The 27923-nt window shown below is 44.6% G+C and overlaps 1 protein-coding gene across 4 annotated transcripts; it reads left to right on the plus strand.

Annotated features, from left to right (window-relative positions):
- The first annotated feature begins 531 nt into the window (after positions 1 to 531).
- Positions 532 to 25702, plus strand: TSPAN33 (tetraspanin 33). 4 transcript variants are annotated; one of them, XM_032483313.1, is made up of 9 exons: positions 535 to 900; positions 10635 to 10900; positions 14090 to 14147; positions 14833 to 14957; positions 15266 to 15340; positions 16177 to 16272; positions 17618 to 17746; positions 18124 to 18285; positions 18495 to 25702. In XM_032483313.1, the coding sequence occupies exons 3-9, from the start codon at positions 14099 to 14101 to the stop codon at positions 18594 to 18596; spliced, it is 738 nt and encodes a 245-aa protein (XP_032339204.1). In that variant the 5' UTR covers positions 535 to 900; positions 10635 to 10900; positions 14090 to 14098; the 3' UTR covers positions 18597 to 25702. The 4 variants fall into 4 exon arrangements, with proteins under 4 accessions (XP_014414772.1, XP_006184776.1, XP_032339204.1 ...); XM_032483312.1 differs by having other exon boundaries at positions 536 to 900; positions 14830 to 14957; XM_014559286.2 differs by lacking the exon at positions 10635 to 10900 and having other exon boundaries at positions 532 to 900.
- Positions 25703 to 27923: the final 2221 nt, after the last annotated feature.

Genomic DNA, 27923 nt, shown 5'->3' on the forward strand with positions numbered 1-27923 from the left:
ATTTCCACTGTTGGGTTACAGAGTTTTTTAAATAAGCATCTAAAATATATAGTAACTAAACAAGATTGCAGCTACTCAAATATTCTCCAGCTGTTATGTATAGGTTACTTTTGTCTCTCTGACTTTATTGTCATCCCCCACCTTTCACCCCCTGGAATTATTTCTCTTCTCTTGTATTCCCACAGCTTTCGGCGCATTGCTCAACACATGGTGTATGTACTTACTGATTTTAATGTATGTGTGTTTGTATATGTGCACAGCAACTGCGTAGAGGACGTGGGTGTGTGATGCAGTGTGCACTCCTCATCGTTTTCCCCTTTAGCTGCAGCCTGGTTGCTTTCCTTCTCGGGGGAAGAGCCAGAACCGCTGACCCTTTAACAAGTTGTCCCTCACAGAACAGGTGTCTCCCCCGCCTCTCGTAAAAGAGGGATTGGACTCAGTGACATCAGAGACCGACCAATGAGAAGTCGGGCGTCGGCAACCGCGCCAATGGGCGGCCGGGGGCGGGCCTGGTTTCCTGGGAGCCTGGCGGGCCGGGCTGGTCCTCCCGCCGCAGCGGAGTCTCCGCCGCTCACGCTGCCCGCCGCGGCTCCCGCGACTCCCGGTGGCTCCAGTGGCGCTGCCGTTCCACTGCCCGCGCTTCTCCCGGACGCACCGCGCCGGCACCTCTCGTCGCTGCGCAGCTTCTCCGCCGCTCGGGCTCCGGCGGTGGCGCGGTTCATGCGTTTCCGCGCGGAGCGCGCAGGTGGGCCGGCCGCCGCGGGGAGATAGGCCCCCGGGGGCGGCCGCGGCTGGACCATGGCCCGGAGACCCGGGGCGCCGGCCGCCTACGGGGAGGACTTCTCCTTCATCAACCCTCTGGTGAAATACCTGCTCTTCTTCTTCAACATGCTCTTCTGGGTGAGTCTTGGGGGTTGTAGGGTCACCTGGGCTGCAGGGCACCCCTCAGAGGGTTGAGTGGGCTGCCCGCGGCAGACGAGGGGGTGTCACTGGGTGCCTGGTCCAAGGCGAGCGTGGTGAGCGGCACTACCTAGTTTTCTGGGAAGAGGGCACTTTGGGGTAATTCATCCTAGGCAGGAACACCACAGTGGCGCCTTGTCTGCCAGGGGTGTTGGGATGGGGGGCTATGCAAGAGATTCAGTAAAGACTTATGGGTATTCTCTGGGCATCGCATGTGGGTCTGTGTCAGGCCAAAGAGGTGGGTTTAAGCGGGAGGAGCGGATTTTCCTGTTGGCCCAAGGCAGACTCACTGATACATTCATGATTGGGGGATTTTTCAGGCCTGGGGGCAGGGAGGCCCTGCTGTCAAAGAAAAAAGAGGAAGGGGGGGAAACCCAGACCTTCCCTCTCTCTTACCTCAGAGAGAATGGGTTAAGGGGCTTTCATCTCTTCCTTTTCACAGGCCTCTGCTGTCCGCCTCCCTCCAAAAGCTGAGAAGGGACAGGAATGGCCTCCAGGTGTGGATGTCTTGCCCAGCATTGTCCCAAATTTTGCTTCACCTTTCTCAGGACCAGGCTCCATCTCCTGGAGTTTGACCCTTTCCAGCTTCTTTAAATGCAATCCTATGTTGGGCTGGAAGGCCGGGGGTCCTTTCAGAATCTTATGTTTGGGGCTGGAAAAGTTAAAAAAATGTATATATTGGACTGGGGCTGCCTAGATTCGTATTTCCACTCTGCCATTAATTGTTGACTTGACTAACTGGGCAATATGTTCATCTCTGGAGGCCTTAGTAAAATCAAACCCAGCAAGATCAAGGAAAACAGAAATACTCTGCTGGAGCTGAGAATGCAGCTGGACCAGATCATGAAATGCTAGCTCAGTCCTGTTTCATGTCTAGAGAGTTCCTGAGCCCTTCCGGGTTTGAGAACACAGGGAGGTCCATCCCCCATTCCCTGATTTCTCTTCCAGCACCAGTCATAACAGAGCTAATGCCCTAGGAGCCTGTTATGCTTGCCCACCTCTGCCTGAGACTTAAAGTTCAGACTTGCAGGAGGGAGGAGTCTTGGGTCTAAAATATGTTTCCTAGGAGAGGGAGCAGACTAGGCATCTAAGCCAGTTGCTGGAAGGGTTTCACCAGGGCCATGGTGTAAACAGACACAAAGTACATAAGTGCTAGCCTGTTGGGAAAAATGAGAGAAATCCCAGCTCCCTTTCAGCCATCGTACTGGGGAAAATGAAGTTTGAACTCCTAACAAATACTCAGTTTTAGAACTGGAAGAAAAAAAATTTGGAAGACATCTTGTCCAGTACCCACCCACATTTTATATACAAGAAAGCCAAAGCACAGAGATGTTGTTTTATCTTAGGTCCAACATCTGGTTAGTAGGCTTGATCTGGTGGTGTTTCTACTGAACCACAATGCCTCTAGGGGAAGTCCTTGGCCAAGATGGCTGCTACTGTAGCTGGGGTATTAGCAGTGTTAGTAGTTAACTAGTCAACACAGGTTCCATGGTCTAGTTCAGCTGGAGGTTAGGGAAAAACAGCAGAAAATATCACCATCACTCTGCGAGGGCTGGGGGATGTCCTAAGGGGAACCCCCACTTAAGGGAAATTTCCAGAGAACCCTCCTACATGCATACTGAATGTGCCAGGCCAATGACTTGATGTCCTCAGAGTCACCACTAGCATTCCAGGGACCTCAGTCCTCATTCTAACTTCCTCTATCAGCTAAGACTTTGCATCTCCTTTGGAGCCTTCAGCACTTCACCCTTAACTGTGCTCCCCAGTGAAAACAGATGGGTGCATCTGTTACACTTGTGTTCACGGTCATTATCTAGGACTTCCCCACCCCGCCCCAAAAGCCTTTTAACAGATAAATGACTTTGGGAGGTCACAGCCAGGGAGAGAGTTTGGCTCCACAGACCTATTTTTCTTGGTACAAATGCTTCATTCAAGGTCAGAGGACCTGGCTAACCAAGCTGGCATCACTCCAAATTAGAGAAGAGCCCCTTCTTGGCCCTCCTTTAGACTCTTAAGAAGTCAGAGGCTCTAGAAATAGCACACTGGAGGACAAGAGGCCCAGTTTCTTTCTGGCACCAGCTTCCTGTGTGACCCCAAGCCAATATATCTGTCTCTCTGTCCTCAATTTTTCTCCTCTAAAGCAGAAAATTTTTCTGCCTCTGTGAACTATTTAAGATGAATGCATCACTTTGGGGACTGTTTTCTTTCTTTTTTTTTTTTCTTAGGTAGTGCCCTTTGGTTCTTTATTTATTTATTTATTTATTTTATTGAGTTATCGTCAGTTTACAATATTGTGTCAATTTCCAGTGTAGAGCACAATTTTTCAGTTATACATGAACATACATGTATTCATTGTTGCATTCTTTTTCGCTGTGAGCTACCACAAGATCTTGTATATATTTCCCTTTGCTATACAGTATAATCTTGTTTATCTTTTGTACATGTGCCTGTCAGTATCTACAAATTTCGAACTCCCAGTCTGTCCCTTCCCACCCCTCTCCCCTCTGGCAACCACAAGTTTGTACTCTATGTCTGTGTGTCTGTTTCTGTTTTGTATTTATGTTTGGTGTTTTGTTTTTTTTTTTTAGATTCCACATATGAGCGATCTCATATGGTATTTTTCTTTCTCTTTCTGGTTTACTTCACTTAGAATGACATTCTCCAGGGACATCCATGTTGCTGCAAATGGCGTGATGTTGTCATTTTTATGGCTGAATAGTATTCCATTGTATAAATATACCACTTCTTCTTTATCCAGTTATCTGTCAATGGACATTTAGGCTGTTTCCATGTCTTGGCTATTGTAAATAGTGCTGCTATGAACATCGGGGTGCAGGTGTCTTTTTGAAGTAGGGTTCCTTCTGGATATATGCCCAGGAGTGGGATTACTGGGTCATATGGTAAGTCTATTCCTAGTCTTTTGAAGAATCTCCATACTGTTTTCCACAGTGGCTGCACCAAACTGCATTCCCACCAGCAGTGTAGGAGGGTTCCCTTTTCTGCACAGCCTCTCCAGCATTTGTCATTTGTGGACTTTTGAATGATGGACATTCTGACTGGTGTGAGGTGATACCTCATTGTAGTTTTGATTTGTATTTCTCTGATAATTAGTGATACTGGGCATTTTTTCATGTGCCTATTGATCATTTCTATTTCTTTCTTGGAGAATTGCTTGTTTAGGTCTTCTGCCCATTTTTGGATTGGGTTGTTTGCTTTTTCTTATTAAGTCATATGAGCTGCTTATATATTCTGGAGATCAAGCCTTTGTTGGTTTCATCTTTTGCAAAAATTTTCTCCCATTCCGTAGGTTGTGGTTTTGTTTTGCTTATGGTTTTCTTTGCTGTGCCTGGGGACTGTTTTCTTTCTTTAAGACCTGGAGCTGGATCTAAGATGCATCTTTCTTGTGTCCCGGTATCCTTGGGACATTGACCTTCCCAGGGGTTAATACTCTTGGGGCGTTACTGAGTATCACTTCTCCCTCAGGTCCAGAGCCTCAGAGTTCATTCTGTACAAGTCCAGCTGGAGATGAAGGGCTGCTTTCCCAGATCAGGGATCATCTTTCTTCCTATCCCCTCTTCTAGGACTGGTTACTGTGGTTTCTTTTTTGCAGCCTTCCACCATCCTAATCAAATTCCCCTCTCCTGCTCTGGAGACCCACCCATGGTAGGACTATCAGCCCACTCCTTTTCCAGGCAGAGTGCAAGTTCTGGCCAGCTGCTGGGGAGCTGTATATGGATGGTATTTGTGTCTGTGCCTGGATCACACTGGGAAGGCAGCCAGCATTGCCTGGTCTCATACTCAGTGGTGGCACTGATGGTGGTGGCTATCTCTGCTGCTTCTCTGGGAGCCCTGGTCCTCAGGGCATTTGGAGTCTGACTTAGAAAGGTGCTGGCTCCCTTAGGACCAGGACCAGTTCCTCCTGCTCAAGATTCAAATCTCACTTCCCCTTTTGCCCAGAAGTTGTGGTTTTTCTACCCAGAATCGTGCTGCTGGGTTACTGACTGTTAGGATCCCATGGCTTGGAGTAGTTGTCCCAAGATCCCAAAAGTTGAATTTCAGTCTTTCAGTTAAAAAGTAATTGACTTTACTTACCTCCCTGTGTTGGATAGCTCTGTGCAGAGGGAAGGCAGTGGGCTGGCACATGCTTTATAAGCCTTGGGCTTACATTGGCAGGAACATTATCAGTGCTCTTGCTGATCGTTTTCCCACCCAGGGCAGCAGTTGGGGTGGCTTTTGAGTCAGGCAGAGCCCAGAAGCTCAGGCCTCCTGCCCCCGTGTCCCTGCCCAGGCTTCCTTAGCAGTGATGTCTCAGGGCTCCCAGGGCAACTTACACATATTTGATTGTCCGATCTTTCTTTACCTGTGCTACAAGTCTGTACTTCTGTCTCCCCATCTAGACTTCAGGCTCCTGAGGGCAGAGAATGCCTTATTCACTTCTGGATTCTCAGTGCCCAGCTGTGTTTGGCAGAGGGTGGGTACTTACTGAGTGTTTATTGAATGGTGAATGAGGGAGCAGACCCTATAGCATCGAGGTGTGATGTCCTACCTCCCTCTCTCATAGACAGTAGTCTGTCAAGATGCAGCACAACCTTAAGTCCTCGAGCAGCCTTGGTTGGGGTGTCCACCTGTGCTCTCCTCTGCAGTGGCTCCTATGGGCTGGCACCCCTCCCTCAAGCCATGTCAGAAAAAAATGACAGCCATCTCTTCTGATATCTCCCTCAGGGTCATGCCTAATTACTATCTGCAGTACCAAATTTTTTTTACTTCCACTGCAGCACATGTGGACCCCCATCCAGGTCTTTCTTCCTTAGGCTGATCCAGGCCTCTGGTAAGGTATCTTGAAGAAATTCACTTTCCCAGCCAGGACCATTGCATTAGAGTTTCCAGGGTACTCAGAAAGCCCCAAGCCACCTGCAGCACCATCTGTTGTAACCTGGCTCAGAAGCCATGAGGACATGACCAGGCATCAAGCCTGGCAAAAACCCCTTCAGAGTGGCAGAGTCCCTTCCTGCCACCCAACCCCACCCCAACACCCTACCTAAATGTACTCAGAGGCAGAGCCCATTTCCTCCCCCATTTTTTCCCTCCTTTCCGCATAGACTAGACAGGCTACAATACATGAATTATCACATTATTTTTATAAAAACAACAATAACAACACCAAGAATGAAGACAAAACCACACTCTTTGCTTTCAAGTCACAAGCATGCGTTCTTTACTCCCCAAATAGCTGTTTGCCTTGTACCAAGTAGAAAATCGTAAACTTCAAGCAGCTTTTAAAAAGAATAAAAGAAAACATGTAGCATCTCTCAGTGTCTTATAGCAGGCAGTTTGAGTGTTTATATTACTGTGAGCCCTTGTAAACGTCCCTTCCTTATTTATAACCTTGGAAAACCAAACCCAGTCACGACCTAAGGAAGAAGCTAAAGGGTTGGCCCAGACATTGCAGAGGAAAGAGCCCTGTGGACTCCTCCACTCCAGCAGGACAATTCCATCCAATCCAGAGAGAGAAAGCCAAGAGCCAGTTTCATACAGATAGTTGCCACCTCAGAAACCCGGAAACAGTGGTGCCAGGATGACTATAGAAGAACCAGTGTGTGCAGATCCTGAGCAGTGAGAGAGAGGAGGCCTTGCTTTAGGGCTAGCAGGCTGTGATTTCTTTGACTTCATCCAGAAATAAGAATAGAAAAGACTGAGAAACCAGAGGTGCAGACCCCTCCCTCCCAACATCCCTCTGGTTAGGGACAGTGTTTTGATTCCCATGCAGGGAATCACTCTACTCTCAGCTGTCCCCCACTGTCAAAAGGAAAGGGAAAGAGATTCATTCCAAAGAAGAGAAGAGGACTCTGAGACAGATCTACCTGGTTTGCACAGACCAGACTTTAGAATATGGGAGACAGATGAGGCTGGGCTTGGGGGCTGGTGGGCCCTGCATGGTGATGCCATCTCCCCCTTTCAGGCACAGTTCCAGGGACTTCCCTCTGGGCCCTGTTGGTGCTGTCTTCCTCCCCACTACCTGAGCCCCACCCAGTTTGGAGATTACAAGCTCCCTCCCACCTCACGATGCCCCTAAGTGAATGCAGGTGTCCTGGGGTTGCTGTGAGGCAGAGAGAGGAAGGCAGCCATGTGGCCTGAGGGCATGAGGCTCTGGAGACATATGCACCTACTTTAGCCACACACTGAGTGAATTCTCCCAACATCCCAACAGGGCTGTGAAGTGGAGATCCTAACACCCTCTTGGGGTTGTGGTCATGTGTGTATAAAGCGGTTAGCCCAGTGCCTGACCCTTAGCACTCAACAAAAATTAGCTCTTACTATCATTGTTAGAATTGGCTCCTAGAAGTCGCCTGTGGGGACGGTCTTGGAGAGCTAGGATGAGTGCTCCTCCTACAAGTGGCAAGTAGATGGGGATTAAGCCTAGATAAGGGCCGACCTGGAGCCTGACTTCCTTCAGCCTTGAACATCCTTTGCTCACATTCCTACTGTTAGCCAGAGGAGATGATAATGAGTGGTGTCTCTTTATTTTATCATTTACAGGGAAGTTTCACATGTATCATAGGAACAGAGACCCCACTGATGTCTTTGAGGGCCTTCCCTGGGCCCCCCTCCTCAGGTCTTTTCATACCGCCTTGGTCTTAAGGTGCAATCCAGTGGAAATGGACTCCAAGAGCTAATTTGCCTGTAATTATCTGCATTTGAGCATGAGAGCCAGGAGAAGAACTCTTGTTCAGGACCGCAACCTGGGGCCCTATAACCATTTCTCTTGTAGTGCTGATGGCCCTGAAGTAGTGTCCTAGGGACCAGAATAAGAGTTTTTCTCAGAAACATCAAATCATGACCATCTTTTCCCGTTTTACAGGAGAAAAAAAAAATCAAGAAAATGGAGAGACTTTTCTCCATTTTCTGTTTTCTCCCATGACCACCTTCTCTTCAAGACCACAGCTGCTAATCTGCCACCAAGTGCTAGCAGAAGGCAAAGGGAAGAGGACAAGTGGCAATAAACATTGTGGAAAACTAGGAAACTATTTAGAGTATTGCCATATTATTGCTTTCTGAGATGTAACAGTCATCATCTGTTAGTAAAATTGTTCCATATTTCTGTGATAGAAATTAGTATGTCATGTTTCCTCACATGGCACATTGAGAAGGACAGGTTATCTGTGTTAATACTCCTGTCAAAATATGTCATCTGAATCTAATTGTGAGGAAACAATCAGACGTCCGAATTGAGAGACATTAAGCCAAACAACTGGCCTGGACTTAGTAAAAAAATGTCATTGTCAAAAGAAAAAAATGTCAGAACATGTGTTGGCAAGGGTATGGAGAAATTGGAACCCCGTACATTTCCGGTGGATATGTGAAATGGTGCAGCTGCTGTGCAAAACATTTTGGCAGCTCCTCAAAAACTTAAACATAGAATTACCATATGACCTGGCAATTCCACTCCTGGGTCTACACCCGAGAGAACTGAAAACAGGTATTCAAACAAAAACTTGTACATGGCTATTCATAGCAACACTATTCAAAATAGCCAAAAGGTGGAAACAACCCAAATGTCTGTCGATGGATGAATGGAAAACACATTGGGTTCTGTCCATACAATGGGATATTATTAGGTCATAAAAGGTAATGAAATGCTGATACATTCTACAACATGGATGAACCTTGAAAACATTAAGCTAAGTGAAAGAGGCCAGACACAAAGAGCCACATATTGTATGATTCCGTTTATGGAAAATGTGCAGAATAGGCAAAACCATAGCGACAGAAAGCAGATTTGTAGTTGCCAGGGGTTGGAGGAATGGAGGAGATGAAGAGTGACCATTTAATGGGTACAGGGTTTCTATTTGGGGTGATGAAAAATGTCCTGGAACCTGATAGTGGTTATGGTTGCATAGCAGTATATATATACTTAAGGCCACTAAACTGTACCCTTTGAAACAGTTGACTTTGTGCCATATGTATTTTACTACAATTTTTTGAAAGTCACTGTCTTGAAAAACTGACAACAAAGAAAAGAAAAAACTATGAAACTGTTCCAGGCTAAAGGAGACTTGCTCACTAAATACATGATCCTTGACTGGATCCTGAATCAGAAAAAAGGAGAAAAAAAAAACAGTTATAAAGGACATTATTGGGATAATTGAGGAAAGTTAAATATAGACTGTAAATTAGACAGCAGTAATAGCATATCAAAGCTTAAAAAAAGAATTTAGTATGTCAAAATTGTGTAGCGTTCACCAACAGAGCACTGTAGCTTCCTGGTGCCCTGTCACCTGAACAGTTTTAAGATCCACCACCATATGTTTTGGTGAAAGGAGAAATCACCCCAATTAAAGGTTGTAAAATTGCATGCAAGTGAATCCCAGTTTAAGAAAATATGATATTAAAAAGTATGGATTTACAAAACTAACGAATCGGGGGTTATTTTTAATAGATTTTTAAAAATAACTTTTATTATTATTATTATTTTGGTCGGGGGAGATAATTAGGTTAATTTTTTTTTTAGAGGAGGTACTGAGGTTTGAACCCAGGACCTCATGCATGCTAAGCATGCGCTCTACCACTTGAGCTATACCCTTCCCCTAAGATTTCATTCTTTAGAACAGTTTTAGTTTTACAGAAAATATGAGAAAACAGTACAGAGAGTTCTCATATACCCCACATCCAGTGTCTCTTACTATTATCATTTTCCATAATTCATTTGTCACAATTAATGGCATTATCATCAGGATCCATACTTTATTCAGATTTCCTTAGTTTTTCTTTCTGTCCTTTTTGTGTTCCAGGATCCCATCCAGGATCCCAAATTTCATTTAGTTGTCATATGTCCTTAGGTTTTTATTGGCTAGTGCAGTTTCTCAGAATTTCCTTGTTTATGATGACTTTGATGGTTTTGAGAAGTACTGGTCAGATATTTTGTAAAATGTCCCTCCATTGGAATTTGCCTGATGTTTTCTCATGGTTATACGGGGGTTATGGGTTCGGGGAAGGAAGGCCACAGAGGGGAAGTGCCATTTTCACCACATCATCTCATATATCAGTGACTTACATCTGTTGATGTTGACCTTGATCCCCTGGCTGAGATAGTGTTTGTCAGGCTTCTCCACTGTAAAGTTAGTCTTTCCCCTCTTTTCCATACTGTTCTCTTTGGAAGGAAGTTACTACGTGTAGCCCACACTTAGGAGTGGGGAGTTATGCTCCATTTCCTTGACAGAGCAGGACCGACCTAAATTATTTGGAACTCTTCTACATGGGAGCTTTGTCTTTTCTCCCCCATTTATTTATTTATTAAGTTGTTTATATCAGTATGGACTCACAGATATTTATTTTATATTTGGGTTAACAATTTTATACTTTTTTATCTTGATGTCTCTTTGGCATATCCACATCAGTGTGAGGTTTTGGTTTTGTTTGTTGTTTGTTTTTGAGCATTCCCATACCTCCTGCCCCTGCAAGATGCTCTAGGCTTATCTTGTATTTTTCCTGCCTAGTCCTACAATCAGCCATTTTTCCAAGGAGCCTGGGGATGGCTATTTTCATTATAAGGTGATTACTCACCTTACATAACGATAAAGGTACTGGAGCATGCAAATTATTTTATAGAATTTGATCAACAACTCTTCAGGAACATGCCTTTTGCTGGACTCAGCTATTTTAAAACCTGTGTCTAGCTTTTGTAGGTTCCAGAGAAGCTTCATTTTAACCAGAATATGAAAAGCTATTCTAAGAAGAGAAGTGTCTTTATCTCCATCTTCATCATGAAAGGAGGTCATTGGTGATATTGTGGGCGTTATAAGGATTTTATAGCAAAGACTGACATGGTATAGAGAGTACCCAGCTGAGATTGGAGATCGGGTTTGGTCCAAATATTGCTGCTGCACCCATGTACAGTTGGTCAAACATCACTTCGCTCTTTTGGCCTCATCTATAAAGAAAGGTGAGTGACCGAGCTCATTTCTGAGGTTCTATTCAACTCTAAAATGCTATGCTATTAACAGCAGCAGCACTAACTTTGGAATGGCAGCAGCTTTGAGGGATTCGGGGTGGGAGATGTGAGCAGGAATAGAAGTGTGAAAGAGCAAGCTATGACTCCAGGATGAAGAAGCAGATCAATGACAGAAATGCAGTTTTAGAGTTAGCTAGTGAGTTCCAGGTAAGCAGTATCATTAATGATCATATTCATTATTGACGATAATATTAAAGTCTTAATCTTGTTTTTCATGTAGCCTGCACCTGCTGCTCTAGATTCCTGGCTGAATATGCTTTAGGTTTGTGGTTCTTGAACTTGGCTGCATGTTGGAATGACCTGGAATGCCTTCAGAAAGACTGTTGCCTGGGTTCCAATGCCAGAGATTCTGATATACTTGGTTTGATGTGCAGCATAGCCATCAGGAGTTTTTGAGAACTCAAAAACTCCCCATTCTTTTTTATTTATTTTTATTGACTTACAATTTTGTGTTAGTTTCAAGTGTACAGCAAAGTGATTCCGTTTTATATATATATACACACACATATATATATATATATATTCTTTTTCAGTTGCTTTTCTGTTATAGGTTATTACAAGAAATTGAATATAGTTTCCTGTGCTATACAGTAGGTCCTTGTTTATCTATTCTCTATATAGCAGTGCGTATCTGTTAATCCCAAACTCCTGATTTATCCCTCCCCTACTCCATTCTAATGGCACTCAGGGTTGAGAAGCACCGCATAGGCTACAGATGCTCTTGCCCCTCTCCCATATAACACATATGTCTCCTTAAGGGCCACATCTTGCTCATCTTTGCAGTCCTCAGAGGACCTCTACATAGAGGCTGAAGAATTGGATTTGGATAGTATTAGTTTCCTATTACTACTGTAACAAATTACCACAAACTTAATGGCTTAATACAACACAAATTAATTTTCTTATAGTTCTGGAGGTCAGAAGTCCTATACAGGCCTCACTCGGCTAAAATCAAGGGGTCAGCAGGGATGGTTCCTTCTGGAGGCTCTAGGGAAGAACCCATTTCCTTGCCTCCTCTGGCTCTCAGAGGCTGTTCATATTCTTTGGCTCCTGGCACCACATCACTCCAATCTCTGCTTCCACTATCATACGCATCTCCTCCTCTGACTCTGACCCTCTAGCGTCCCTCTTATAAAGTCCCTTCTGGTTACACTGTGCCAACTGGGATAATCTCCCCATCTCAAGATCCTTAACTTAATCACATTTGAAAAAACCCCTCTGGACATGTAAGGTAACATATTTACAGGTTCTGGGTATTAGGACAGGACCTCTTTGGGAGGACACTGTTCTACCTACCACAGATAGAGACAGAACAACTGATTAAATTACAGGTCCACCCATGGAATAAAGTTACCCCCATGACACGTGGCATCTCTTTCCCTTTCTTGTTTTAGCTGTGTTAGGATTTAATCAGAGACCATCTTTTTGGACAGTTATACACCCTAGTGAAAATTTAACATGTGAAGAAACAGTGAAGAGCCTGGGAGCAACAGAAATAAAAAGCAGATACATATTTTTTAATGATTCAGTAAAGTGATATTCAGAACCGTAATTGGCTGTGGTGAGTTTTAAAGGGCAGACAGAGATGCTCAATCACTCTGTGCCTCCAGGCCTGTGGAATGACAGGGATCTCTGTTGTGTGGTTTCCTTGCCTCCCACCCACTCCCCCTTGCTTCCCGAGCCTGGCTGTGCTGTGGGACGGGAAGCCAGCTGGCACTTCTAGTCCCATATGCAGCCCTGCAAGCAGCCCCCTCTCTCCTGGACAAAAAGTATGAGAGCCAGCAGATAACACATCTGGCCCTGAGTCAGAGACGGTGACAAATGACTGAGGGGCAAGGAGAGGGACTGTGCATACAGGCAGAGAAGGGTCCTGAAAGACACAGCTTTAGGTAAGGCTTTCCCATTTTTTGCTGAATGCACTAGATAGTAGAGTTCCCTGATGAAAATGTCTTTCTACAGAGGGACTAGTCTGACCCTATTATTACCTGCTGTAGGGGCCCAATTCCCTTCTCCCACCAAAGCCCAAGATGGCTCTTCTCAGCTGGTCTCTGTCTTGCAAGATGGTGGAGTCCAGCCAGCCCTCTCCTTCCCCACTGAGTTGCTCAAGTCCCTGCTGCTGAGAACTCTATCCAGCCAGAGCTTGTCCCCAGCTATTGCCATGGTGACAACCAGCTGCTGCTTAGCACCAGCCTGGGGACTGGGCACAAAGAAAGGGTGGCCAAAGCCTGTGCACACTGGGCCACCCTGCTCTCCTGGGGGCCTGGGGGTGGGGCACAGAGAAGGCCCCTTTAGGGAGCCCTGGTGGTCTCTGATGAGTTTGTTCTCCCAGAGAGAAGCCCAAAAGTTTGAAAGGTTTAAACTCCTCTGTTCCTCCACACTAGAATCAGGGTTTATAAAGATAAAGGCTCCTTTGCAAGGTAATTCTCCTATTTTACACATGCACATTCATATGCAAGCATTCTTTCACACTGGTTTGCACTTTCCCGCGTCTGACACTGTATTGACCTCCAAGAGGGTTAGAAACCTGGGTGTGTGCATCAGCTCAGGCCTGCTTCAGCTTTAGGCCTGCTGCCCTTTTTATAGCTGGATTCAAATTCAGAACTTCAGAGTTTCATGTGACCCAGGGCAAGTTAACTACTAGTAATGTTAGATAATATTTATTATCAGGCATTGTGTTAAATGCTTTCCATGCATTTTATCTAATTTTTACATTAATCTTAATAGATGACGTTGTTTTTAATTCCCATCTTTAGATACAGAAACTGAGGCTCAGAGAGTTTTCCAGCATAGGCCCAGGTTTGACTTGCTCCAAATCTCATGTTCTTAACCGCTGTTCTGTATTAACCTAGTATTGCCTTAATCTACTCATCTGTAAAATGGGGATAATATCTGTCTCACAAGATAACTGTGTTGAGGATTAAATGAGATAATCTTGGTACAAGCTTTTCATGGAGGTAAAGCACTGACAGATACTATCAATAGTATGACTGGGAGGAAAAAGATGCTTATCTTTGGGTCCAAGAAGAGTCGTCCTCCTACTCTCCTTTAAGGTTATTCACAGCTTTAAGGGCTCTCTGGTTTCCAAAATCTCAGGGTATGGCTCCTTCCCTGTCTCCACAGGTGATTTCCATGGTGATGGTGGGCGTGGGAGTCTATGCTCGGCTGATGAAGCATGCTGGTGAGCTATAGGGCCCCGTCCATCTCTCCACGACTCATGCATGCCCCTTCCTCCTCTGCCTCCTTCAGCCCTGGCTCTTCAGCCCTCCTTCCCACATAAGCCATGGAGCTAAAGGGGGTAGCCACCTTCTAGCCAAATCTTAGCAGCCTACTCCAAGGCATCAGGAACCCAAGGCAGTTCACTTAGATTTCCCTGCGCTCCCATGAATCTAACAAGATCTGCCTGTATTTTAGGTTTAGGAAGTGTCTAGGAAAGAACGTAGGCCTCTGCATGCAAAGAGTAATTAGAGTCTTTAGCCTCTCCCTCACTCTGTTCTGGAGTAACTCAACCTCTGTTCCTATTCCTCTGCATAAAGTCTCCAGGAAACGGAATCTGCAAAGCCAACGAGCCTAATGCCATTCTAATTCTTTTCTGGAGCGAAAAGTGGTCCCTCCTTTCTTAAGCCTGGGAATAAAGGCTCTTACTTTGTTAGTTCCTCAAATTAAATGCCACAAGGCCTTCTGGTCCCTTTGTGTTCTTCCCATGGGAGGGCAGTACTGCTCCCTGTAACCTCCACCCAGCCACACTGGAGATTCCCCCACCAGGGCAGGAGGACAGTTTTGGGGGGCGTCCCCATTCCATCCATGGGTACCCCCCTCAGTTGGCACCAGGCTTCAGACTGAGAGACAGCCCCCTCCCCCAGAAGCAGCGCTGGCCTCCCTGGCAGTGGACCCTGCCATCCTGCTGATCGTGGTGGGCATCCTCATGTTCCTGCTTACCTTCTGTGGCTGCATCGGATCTCTCCGGGAGAACATCTGCCTCCTGCAGACGGTGAGTGGTCAGGGGCGCCCCCCAAAAGGCCCTGGCCCCCTCCTCCATGTGCCTCTCATTCCTGCAACCTTTCAGTCCGTCTCTGTTCCCAAGGCTTGTGCTGTCCAATCCTCACTCTAGAGCTCAGCCCAGGTGACCCAGCACAGGGTGACCACCCCTAGGACAGTGTCCCAGAGGCAGCAGCCTTTACTGCTTGGGGGTCACCCGTGAGAAGTGCCCTGTGGCCCCCCAGTACTCCGCATGGCCCTGGAAGAAGCTACTGTCCGGCGTGTATCAGACTGTCTCCTTTTCCTGCCTGCTCCCCACAGTTCTCCCTCTGTCTCACCATCGTGTTCCTGCTACAACTGGCTGCTGGGGTCCTGGGCTTCGTCTTCTCGGACAAGGTAATGCTGGGAGCCAAGGAGCCTCCTCAGATGTGAACCAGAGGGAGGAAGGGAAGGTTCCTGCCCGTGCTTAGCCTAAGTAACCACATGACGAGCTCTTTATTTCTTTTAAAAATTATTTATTGGGATAAACAGAAGTAAGAAAGGGGGGAAGCAAACAAACAAACAAGGTTTTGAACAGTGCTTACCATATCTGGAAGTGGTCTGCCCCTCAGTGACTGTCCTTTTAATTAAGAACCAGATTTCTTTCCCAAAGGGCAAATGATTGCCAGGGGCAGAGTACAGGACTATGGGTAGGAAACTTTGAGAAAAGTAATGAAGTAGGAAGGAAGAGAGCATGGTAGAAACTATGAAATTGAGAACCACTGAGCGAATTCAGAAAGTCCTCGTCCTGGCTTAGTAAAATCCTAAAATGATTGCTTTTTGAGTCTAAAGGGATGCAATTCTCTGGTGTCCACTAGAGGTCAGTGCCTCAGCTCAGTAAGTCCTTTTCTACTAAAGACACAGACACACACATACACATACAGAAGTTTTGCGGCTTTGCATCAGTCAACAAGTATTTTGTAGTAACAGTATTCAGTAATAAATATTGGATTTTATTGAAATGTGGCTCTGAGAGGTCGCAGCAGCAGGTCCAGCATTTTTCTTGCCCCCTGGTACCTGAGGGCCCAGGGATGCAGAGGCCTCAGAACTGGCCATCTTCCATCACTAGGACTTGGTTCTGATTTCAAGTCTGAGTTAAATAAGGAGGGATAACTGCCTATTGTTATTTCTGCAGGGAGGAGCAGGTGAGGGGTTAGTCCTGTATTCTGATTCCCTCCTCATTTTTCTGGCAGGCCCGGGGGAAAGTGAATGAGATCATCAATAATGCCATCGTGCACTACCGAGATGACTTGGATCTGCAGAACCTCATTGATTTTGGCCAGAAGAAGGTATGGGCTAAGAGTGGGGGTAGTCATCTAGTGGTCTGGGAAGCTGTGGGCAAAAGTTAATGCCATCCCAAGAGACACCTTACCCTCCAGGCCTGTGGGCTTCTGCATTACCTGCCAGGTAATGGATTCTGGGAAGGGGTTTGGCAAAAAAAAAACACATGTAGCTTTAAAAGTGCTTTTAAGGGTACAGAACAGTATATAGTAATCTACCCTTTGTATAAAAAAAGAGAAGAAAGAATATGTGTTCATATTTGCAAAAGGAATCTGGATGGGTAGGTAAGAAATCATTTTAAGTGGTTACTTATAGGGGGAGCAGGAGCTGGGCAGATTTTTTTTTTTAATGTTACCTATTGAAAAGTTAGATTTTTTAAAACTGTGGTAAAATATACATAACAAAATTTATCATTTTAAAGCATACAGATCTGTAGCACTAAGTGCAGTCACATTGTTGTACAACCATCATCACCAACCATCTCCAAAACTTTTTCATCTTCCCAAACAGAAACTCTGTACCCACTGAACACTAACTCTCCATTTCCCCCTCTCCACAGCTTCTGGCAACCATTCTGTTTTCTGTCTCTGCGTTTCAGTCCTTTTGTGACTGGCTTGTTCCACTTAACATGTCTTCAAGATTCATCCATGTGGAATGTACCAAATTTTTCTTCCTTTTTGAGGCTGAATAATATTCCATCATATGTATACACCATATTTGTTAATTGATTCATCTATGGAAGCACACTTGGGTCACTTCTACCTTTTGGCTATTATTAATAATGCCGTTATGAGCATGAGCATACAAATACCTGCTATGAATCAAAAGTTAAATTTTAAACAAAACTGCCTTTGAGACCAATGCTGAGTTACCATTCACTTATGCTACACTGTTGACTTGGCTTCTAGTTGCTTTCATGGTGTAATTATGGGCCCACAATATTAAAGTGTCTCCTGATGTGTTTTCTCTATATTAAGGCAAATGTTTGTATGGTATTAATCTTTTAATTATTTCAGCCAGTATTTTTGGAACATCTACTTTTGCCAGGCTCTATGGTGTGCAGGAGTTCAAAACCAGAAACTGGCCTCAAGGAGCTCACAGCTGAATGTGTAAAACAAAATATATATACAACAGTAAGTTATAACAAGATATATAAAACAATAGAAATTAAGAAGAAAAAACTTCTTCAGGTAAAGGCCGCTGAGAAGCTTGAACTCAAATTTCAATGCTGTGTTTAAACACGTGAACTTACAAGTGGAAGCTTCCCATAGACTTTTGGTTGCTCTGAGAGTTCCCCTTGTCGCCTCAACGTGAGGGGTGGGTGATTCTTAACCCCTGTGGTGTTTGTTGCAGTTCAGCTGCTGTGGAGGGATTTCCTACAAAGACTGGTCCCAGAACATGTATTTCAACTGTTCAGAAGACAACCCCAGCCGTGAGCGCTGCTCTGTGCCTTACTCCTGTTGCTTGCCTACCCCCAACCAGGTAAGCACACAGGCAAGCCCACCTCATTTCCTTCTTTGCAGTGATATGAGTTACATTCCGATTAGCTGCTATTGGGAATCCCCATCCCTTAGTTTAACCAATCAATTTTGTAGGACAGCTGTCAGATGTTTTTCTTCACCCAATCTGATTCACTCCTATAGCCCACTTTGGGGTTCAGAAGACACAGGTCTCTAAACCAGGGAGACCTGGACTCAGACCTCTCAGAGGAAGGTAAGTCAGTATTTAGCAACTTCCAGTCTAGCATCCTCCACATATATTCTCCAACAATTTAGGAGTTTAGGGAAGCCCATTAGCTAAGGCCCAAAAGAAGAAGTTATTAGAATGGGAGTCTCACTTGACTTCAACTCTCTCCCCAGGCAGTGATCAACACCATGTGTGGCCAAGGCATGCAGGCCCTCGACTACTTGGAAGCTAGTAAAGTCATCTACACCAATGGCTGTATTGACAGACTGGTCAACTGGATACACAGCAACCTCTTCTTACTTGGTGGTGTGGCACTGGGCCTGGCCATCCCCCAGGTAACTTACCCTGTAAAACTGTGGGCTCCACAATTCTGTAAAGACTCCTTTGTTTGGGGAGGGCACCTGGGGATCACCAAGGGTGTCAGGCATTGACATTGCCGAGGGGCAGAGAATGTGATGGTGCTGACTGCACTGGGAAGACTGAGTCCGGGAAAACAAGGGCGTCACTCACTGCTGAGGACCCAATTCCTTCTCACCTTTCCCAGCTGGTGGGAATCCTGCTGTCCATGATCCTCGTGAATCAGATCAAAGACCAGATCAAGCTACAGCTCTACAACCAGCAGCACCGGGCTGACCCATGGTACTGAGAATCCATCCTGCACCTCCTCAGTAGAGCCACAGGCAAGCCTCATCAACCAACAGCAGTGGTTACAGCTCTCAGCACGAAACAGAGATTTGGATTCCAGCCCCCGAAAGCAACAGCCCAGTGGAAAGAGCAAACTCCAGGTGGCAGAAGGCGGGGTGCACGGGTGGCGCAGGTCTTGGAAAGATGTGCCTCCTCTCCCCACCCTAGCTCTCAGCATTGTTATTTTGTGTTGTTTCTAACCTTATGCATTTGGGTGTGTGTTTTTTGTTTTGTCTGAGCAGAGATGCTTAAGCCACAGCAGCTGTACACAGTAGTCGGGGTACTAGCTGCTGCTTTTCCCCAAGGCACTCCTGCTACTGAGCTTGACAGGCATACTCAGTTTCTGGCTGCCAGCGAGACCTGGCTAGAGAGTGGACACCAGGAGCCCTGCCTGGAGTCCAGTTAGCATGATACCAGTTCCAGAAGGGAAGCGAGTGGATCAGGCAATGAGCATGGGGGTTGGCTGCGGACAGTTGTATGTGTTGGGTAGGAGTGGAAGGTGATGTGTTTATTAACTGCCTGTCCTGCCATCCTCCCAGGTAGTCAGAGTGAGCTACATCCTGCCCCTCCTTCATTTCCATGGAAACGTGGCAAGGGATACAACAGCAGCCAAATTCATCCCTTCTCCCCTCCTTTAAAAAAATGTTTGGAACCATGGTCTCTATATTCTGCAGCCAGCAGAAGTGGGACTAAGCCATACGTGCCCTTGAATTCCTCCCCTGTCTGGCCCTCCCTCTCCAGCAAGTGGTTTTTTGTTTTTTGTTTTTTTTTTTTTTTAACCTTGGCAATGTGCAGAGAAAGAAAGGTAACACCCCTCATTCCTCTGCACCAGAGCTCAGTATTTCTACAGAGTAAGCAGGGCTCTTGCTGGGGCTGGGGGAGCCAGAAATGGCAATAAAAGTTTGTTGACCTGGGCTAAGCTGGACTCCATGAATTTTCCATTCTGGCAACTAGAAGGGGAGGGGGTAGAAGGGCCCAGCTGGTGAACCCTCCCTCGGAGGGGTCTGGAGATACCCCTAAACGCGCTAAGGTACTGCCCCCCCCCAACCAGCTGTGCTACTCCCCTCCCACAACACAGCTCTCTCCGGTCTAAATTAGATCGAGAGATTTCCTAATTCATATCTGGGAGCGGCGTGATTGTATCCCTAATCCTAACATTAATTTTTTCCAGAACTAAAGTGAGTTGAAATTAATTTGCTACCCAAAACTTTCAGGATAGCTTAGGGAAGGATACGTCCGGAAATCACAGCCTAGCCCTCTCCGCCGGAGGTAAGGGGAGACGAGGAGGAAGAAAGCCATCTCTTCCCTCCAAGTCTAGACCTTCTAGCCCCCTTCTCCATCGTTATCTGAAGGAGCTGGGTGTCCTGGCCCATCCTGAATTAGGGAAGATAGAAAACATTTGGAGCTGGGCGCGCGGCTGCCTCTCGCCGAGAAGAGCGTGCGAGGGCGGCGAGCTGGGAGGCCGGGCTGGCGCGTCTGGGGGCGGGGGCGGCACCGGGGCGGGGCCACGCGGCGCCGTGGGTGGTCCCCGCCCCCGCGGCAGCCGGCCCGCGCCTCAGTCCGCGGCCGGCGAAGGAGGTGCGGGACTGCGAGGGAGTGAGCGTAGGGCCGCGTGGTCCCGCTACGCCGCGAGTGTCCCTCAAGTGTCCCCGCCGCGCCCTGCTGTCTGGGGGCTCAAACTGGGGACTTGGCCTGGCCGGGGAAAGACTGGGGAGAAGCCCTACGGCGCTGGAGAGACGCAGTCGAGCGTTCTTTCCCCGCCCCCAGTTGCTCCTAAGCCAGCCTTCTGCTCCTGGGAGGGCGCCTTTCCAGCAGCCGTCTGGGGCCCCAGCCAATGTTTAGCTCCAGCTAGTAACAGAACGGAAAGAAAAAATAAAATCATCACAAATAAAAAATTAAAAGTAAGGGCCTTTTATTCTAGGAGAGAAGAGTTTAAAAAAAGCGCTTAGTGCCAGAGAGTTGCATTTTATTCTCCTTCATTAGGTGATGCAGAACCAGAATTCGGTATTAGGAGCTGTGGTGGTGCACCTTCAGGCAGGGTTTGCCGGCTTTGAGGAGTCTACCCAGCAGGGAGCTCGTTTAGGGCCTCTTGGAGGAAAAGACCAGGAACGCTGGTCTGCAGAACAGGGATTCAAATACAAAATCCAAACTACACTTTTACTGAAGTGTCTACTGTCTCTCAGTAGCTAGCCTCTGGCGCTTGAACAAAAGGGGTCGGGATTTTTCTACCAAGTCCTAGGCTTTTAAAAACCCTAAGCAAATGTTCAGAACCTTATAGTGCGAGTTAATATTTCTAGCCAGATTCATTTCTCTATCTCTCTAGGTTTCTTTCCCTTTGACCTGGAGCTAAAAGAGAAAATGCCCCCGTTTCTGAAAGGTTTCTCATTGTTATTTCACATTTTAATTTAATTTGCTCCCTGAATTTCTGTTTCTAATAACCCTAGTGTCAAGCATATGGGGTTAACACCAGTATCTTAAAACAGCTGTCAAGTCTAGACCTCAAAGGTGGGGGAATCGATGGAGGTACTTGGGGCAGAGGAAATTAGGCTGGATGAACAGAAGTAGAGAGAAGGTGAAAATCTGTCTGGGGTGACATGGCAAGAAAGGTACCTCTAGGGTCTGTGGTCCTCAAACCTTGTAATTTAAACAAGGACTTGTGTCCAGGAGTACAAATTTAGCAGAATTTTCAATGAAATTCTAATTCCCTCTGTATTTGTTTTCTATTGCTGCTGTAACAAGTTTCCAAGAATTGGGAGGCTTAATACAACACAAATTTGTTATCTTAACAGCTTTGGAAATCAGAAGTCCAAAATGAGCCTCGCTGAGCTAAAATCAAGGTGAGAGCAGGGCTAAGTTCCTTCTGGGGGTTCTAGAGAATCCATTTTTCCAGCTTCTAGAAGGGATTTTGATTCTTTGGTGCCTGGCCCCTTTTTCCATCTTTAAAGCACATCTCTTCAACCTCTGCTTCTGTGATCACATCTCCTTTTTCTCTGACTTTGACTCTCCTGTGTCCCTCCTATAGGACCTTTGTGATTAATTTGGGCCCACCCAGATTATCTCCCATTTTAAGATTCTTAATTTAACCATATCTATAAAGTACCTTTACCAGGTAAGGTAATATATACACAAGTTTCAGGGATAAGGACATGGACATTTTGGGGTGGCCATTATTCAGCCTACCACATCCCCTTCCCCTTGTCATGCATGGCTTAAGGTGGGGAAGATGCAGGAATGGGCTATTATTGGATACCTGCAAGAGTTTGCCATAGGTGTTCATTCTAATAATTACTAACATTTATTGTGTTACTTGCTGTGTGCTGGGTACATATTTATTACAAAGTTTGATATGTGGGTCCTTTACTATTTTCTAGCGTGTTCTCATCCCAGTGACCAGATTTGTTAACAGGGCCAGGGACCAGTTTCAAAAAAGGGGAATAGTACAGCTTCTTCCGCCTGAAGTTCTTTGGGTCCATTATTCTAAAAAGGTTAGGAATATTTTGTAAACCTACTCCCCCACCCCCCAAAAAAGTTAAGAGTAACTAGATATTCCAAATTGCATAGATAAAACACTCAGAGGAGAGAATGAAGCAAGAGATTGGAAGTTAAGCTCTGCAGTCGTCTCACTACCATACCAAGAACCTGGCCAATCAGATGACTGGAGTAGCATAGAGATTCTAGAAATGTATTTAATCATTAGTTCTCACTGACTAATAAACAAGGAGCAACACAATGATGAGAGGAAAGGGTAATCACCAATAAAAGTTGTTAAGACAAATGGATTACATTACAGAAGAGAAGTAACTGAAATTCATATCTCACATCATACAACTGCAATGCATTCTAGAGGGTAAAAGAATTTTTTGAAGCAAAACAAACAGCAAAAATGAAAATCAGAATATCATATTTGTCCTAGCTGTCGAGAACTAGAGTGGACAGCTTTTCAGTGCATCTGCCCAGCTCACACTGATTCTTCCTTCTTTGGAAACTGGTCCTCTGCCCCCAAGCCATAGGGTTGAGTCTTGACAAGTCTTGTTTGTACTGTAAGATTTGGTCTCCTAGACAGTGCTGACTGGATCAGGCTTGGGCACTGTATTAGTATCCTGGGGCTGCTGTAACAAAGTGTAGTTGATCCTTGAACAACTTAAGGGTTAGGAGCACCAACACCCCATGTAGTTGAAAATCTCCAGAGAACTTCACAGTTGGCCTTCTGTATCCACAGATTCAACCAGCCCTGACCATGGAGTATGTATTAATTGGGGGGGAAAATCCAATTATATGTGGACCAATGCAGTACAAACCCGCATTGTTCAAGAGTCAACTATACCACAAACTGGGTGGCTCAAAAAAACAAAATTCATTGTTTCACAGTTCTGGAAGCCAGAAGTTTGAAATCAAGGTGTTAGCAGGGCTGTGCTCTCTCTGGCCTCTAGGGAAAGATTCTGGTGGCCTCAGGCTACCTTGGCTTGTGGCAGCATGACTGCAACCTCTGCCTGCATCTTCACGTGGTGATTTTCCCTCTGTCCCTGTGTCCCAGTTTCTTCTTGTTATAAAGACACCAGTCATATTGGAATAAGGGCCCACCTTATTCTTGTATTACCTCATCTTAACTAATTACATTTACAATGACCATATTTCCAATTAAGGCCACATTCTGAAGTACTGAAGGGTTAGAGATTCAACATATCTTCTTTGGTTGGGGGGGACACAATTCAACCCATAACAGGCATTTAAACCTATCTGTGCCAAACAATGTTCTCTCCCTGGGACTTTGGAATTGAGAATCAGATTCTAGTCACAGCCTGGGCTGACTGGTCTGGTGAAGAAAGAGAGGGCAAAAAGAATCTGAGGCTCAACTTCTTACACTTTATGGGCTAAGTAGCAGAGAAAGTCTATCTACAGAAAGAGAAGAATGAAACAGATTGGGGGTAGAGTGGAGAAGCAGAGACAAGGGAGACAGAGGAAGGACACTCCTGGTAGCAGCTTTCCCTGCGGTTCAGCAACCTTTCTGCAGCCCCGTGGCTGTTCCTGCCTTGGGTTCTGTACACTTACAGAAAAGCCTGCTTTGCTTGCTTAAGGCAGCTCAACTTGGTTTCTGTTGCTTACAGGCAAAGCTGATAGGAAAGCTATAATCAGAGTTAGGCGCTATATTAGTTTTCTATTGCTGCTGTAATAACTTACCATAAACTTAGTGCATAAAACAGTACATATTATCATATAGTTCTGCAGGTCAGAGTCTGATCCGGGTCTCACTGGGCTAAAATCAGGATGTGGGCAAGGCTGCATTTCTTCTGGAGGTTCCAAAGGAGAATCTCTTTCCTGCTCTTTCCAGTTCCTTGAAGTCCCCTCCTTCGGTCTTCAAAGCCAGCAACAGCAGACCAAGTCCTTCTCACCACACATCTCTCTTGTTTTCTGCAGCCAGGAAAAGTTCTCTGTTTTTAAGGATCCATGTGAGTAGATTGGGCCCACCTGCATAATCCAGGCTAATCTTCCCATCTCAAGATCCTTAACCTTAATCACATCCATCAGCAAAGTCCCTTTTGCCATGTGAAACATCATATTCACAGGTTTTGAGGATTAGTATGTGAACATCTTTAGGACCCATTACTTTGCCTACCACAGATGCACAATGAAATATATCATGACCATTTGTTACAAGATAGATGGCTGAGAGCTTAATGATCTTTCTTTGTATGGTCTCTTTTTCTTATAAAATTTCTTCATTTTACATATTTGAGCAACTCAGTCTGAAGCCTTGACCTCCTGAAGTTTTTTATGAGGAACAAAGGGTCAACTCTGTCCAGATTCAAGGACTTTTATTTAGCTACCTTCTCATAGCTAAAGTTTTAACTATCCCAGAAAGACACTAGATGAGAACATATTCCCAAAAGGCTTGATTGGAGCCAGGACAGAATGAACAGAATGGGATTAAATACTTAATTTCCCACTAGAGGATTGCATATATTAAAATGTTATTACTGAAAAAAGGCAGTTGAGATTCCTCTAAACGGAGAGTCTGGGGTGGATATCTTGATGAAAGTGTTTTCTGGCAGGACGCTGTAAGGACCAATTTATATATAGACACAAATGAAGTGTACACCTGCAGGAAGGCAGGTAGACTCATGCATTCATTCAACAAAGAGAATGTGCCAGTTACCATTTTAGCACTGAACACACAATGGAGAACACAAGTTCCTGGCTTCTTAAGTCTACTGGAGGAGATAGAGTTCTACAAAATGTTGTATCTTATACATTACATATACTAGAATGTCAGGTAGAGAGAGGCTAGGGAGAAAAATAAAGCAGGCTCTGAGGGTAGAGAGTGATGGAAGAGGTGCTATTTTAGATGAGGCAATTACAAAATGCCTTAAATTTAAAAAATGATTTTATTCTGAAATAATTATAGACTCGCAGGAAGTTGCAAAGAAATGTACAGGGATGCCCCATGCACTTTTCCCTAACCTCCTCCAGTGTTGACATTTTATGCAAATATAGTGCGATATCAAAACCAAGGAATTGACATGAGTGTAATCCATAGCTTATTCAGATTTCACCAGTTATACATAACACTCATTTGAGTATGTGTGCATAGTTATATGTAATTTTATCATATGTGTAGCCTTGAGTAATCATCACTACAATCACGGTATTGAACTGCATATATGAATTGTATCTCAATAAAACTGTTACAAAAAAATACTCAACTGTGCCATCATCACAAGACAAATCATCTCTGTTACCTCTTTATAGCCACATCCACCCTCCCCACTATCACTAACCCCTGGCAACCACTAATCTGTTCTCCATCTCTATAATTATGTTATTTCATGAATGTTACATAAATGAAATCATGCAGTAGGTATCTTTTTGAGACTGGATTTTTTCACTCAGCATAATTCCCTCGAGATCTGTTCAACTTGTTACATGTATGAACAATTCATTCCTTTTTACTGCTGAGTAGTATTCCATGGTATGGATGTACCACAGTTTGTTTAACCATTCACCCACTGAAAGACATTTGGTTAGTTTTGAGTTATTACAAATAAAACTGATATGAACATTGATGTACAAGTTCCTGTGTGGAAATAAGTCTTCATTTCTTTTGACTAAATACACAGAAGTGTGATTGCTGGGTTGTATGGTAAGTGTATGCATGCTTTTTTCAGAAACTGACAAACTGTTTTCCAAAGGGGCTGTATCATTTTGCATTCCCCAGCAATGTATGAGTGATCCAGTTTCTCCCCAGCCTTGCCAACCCTTGATGTTAATCACTGTTTTTTTTTTCATTTTAGCCATTTTGATAAGCATGTCATGATCATCTCTTTGTTTAATTTGCATTTCTCTAATGACCAGTAATGTTAAATATCTCTTCATGTACTATTTGCCACCTATGTAATTTCTTTAGTGAGAATATATTTTGCCCATTTTCTAATGAGATTGTTTTCTTAATGCTGAGTTTTGAGAGTTCTATATATGTTCCAGATTCTGGATCTTTGTTGGTTATGTGATTTGCAAATATTTTCTCCCAGTCCATAATTTGTCTTTTCACTCTCTTAACAGTGTCTTTTTCCAGAGCTAAAGTTTTTAAAATTCTGATAAGGTCCAGTTTTTCTGTTTTTTTCCCTTATGGATCATTCTTTTGCTGTCAAGTCTAAAAACACTTTGCGTAGTCACAGGTTCTGAGATTTTTCTCCTATGTACTTTCCTAGACGTTTTATAGTCTTATGTTTACATTTAAGTCCATGATTCATTTTGTGTTGATTTTTGTACAAGGTATGAAGTTTAGGTTGAGTTTCATATTTTTGCTTATTAATGTCTAATTTCTCCAGCACCATTTATCAAAAAGGTTATCCCTCCTCCATTGAACTTCTTTTGCTACTTTGTCAAAAAAACAATTGGGCATATTTGGGGGCATATTTAGGGGTTTTCTATTCTGTTCCATTGATCAATGTATCTATCTTTCTGCCAGTACCACACTGTCTTGAACACTATAGCTATACAGTAAGCTTTAATATTGATAACTTATTCCTCCCACTTTATTCTTTTCCAAAAATTGTTTTGGTTTTTCTAGGACCCTTCATTTTCCATGTAAATTTTAGAATATGTTTGTCTATGTCTACAGAGAAACCTGCTGAGATTTCGATAGGAATTGTGTTAATCTTAGGGGTTTAGGGAATCAATTTAGGGAAAATCGGTATCTTCACTATACTGTATCTTCCAATCCATGAACACAGTGTGTCCCTCCAAGGATTTGGGTTGTCTACTGTTTCTTTCATCAGCATTGCATAATTTTCATCATATAGATCTTGTACATATTTTTGGTAGATTTACACTTAAGTATTTCAATTTTTTTTTTTTTTTTGGAGCAGTTGTAAGTAACACCTTCTTGAGGAGGGCTATTTGAACAGAGACCTGAGTGAAGTGAGAGCATGAGCATGAACAAGAGTGCAAAGGTCCTGAGACAGGCATTTACTTGGTGTGTGTAAGGACCAGCAAAAAGAACAGCAAGTCCAAGTTGGAGTGAGCTAGAAAAAGGGTAGCAGTAAATGAGATCCAGGAGGTTGCCAGGTTGCCAGCGGTCTACAGGGCCTTGGTGAAGTCATGATGAGGTCTTGGAATTTACCCCAACTGTGATGAGATACCATTAGAGAGTTTGAGCACAGGAATGATATAATCTGACTTATATTTTAGAAGGATCACCCTGGCACATGGCTGGAGAATGGGCTATAGGAGGGTACAGGGAAACAGAGGGCTCTGTTAGGAAGCTCTTGGAGTAGCCCAGGAGATGAATGATGGTAGCTCCAACCAGGTTGGCAGCTGTGAAGGTGATGAGGAGTGGTTAGAGTCTAGACATATTGCAAAGGTGTAGCTGACAGGATATGCTGATGGATTGGGTGTGGGATGTTAGAAAAAGAGAAGAGTCAAGGATGACTCAAAGGTTCTTGGCCTGGGTGTAGCTGGATAAACGGTGGTGCCATTTATTGAGAAGAGGAAAAGTATATTCTTTAGTATAAAAACAGAACTGTCACCACCCAGAAAAGACCTAAAACCTGAAATCACAGTGTGCAGTCACAGACTGGAAAGGGGTAGGATTATACTTTCCCAAACCAGTCACGTTTCTACAATGTTGACTACCAGTTGGTCATCCAGGAATCACTGAAATGGCACCATAGGTAGGATGCTGGCGATGAAAACAGGGAAGTGAAACCAAAAGTTATTAAGTACTTAAAGACCAAGCTTTTTCACATTATATCATATTGATCTTCATCAGATTCCTTATAGCCAACTAGTA

This window comes from Camelus ferus, chromosome 7, assembly GCF_009834535.1.
Source record: "Camelus ferus isolate YT-003-E chromosome 7, BCGSAC_Cfer_1.0, whole genome shotgun sequence".
Taxonomy (NCBI): domain Eukaryota; kingdom Metazoa; phylum Chordata; class Mammalia; order Artiodactyla; family Camelidae; genus Camelus; species Camelus ferus.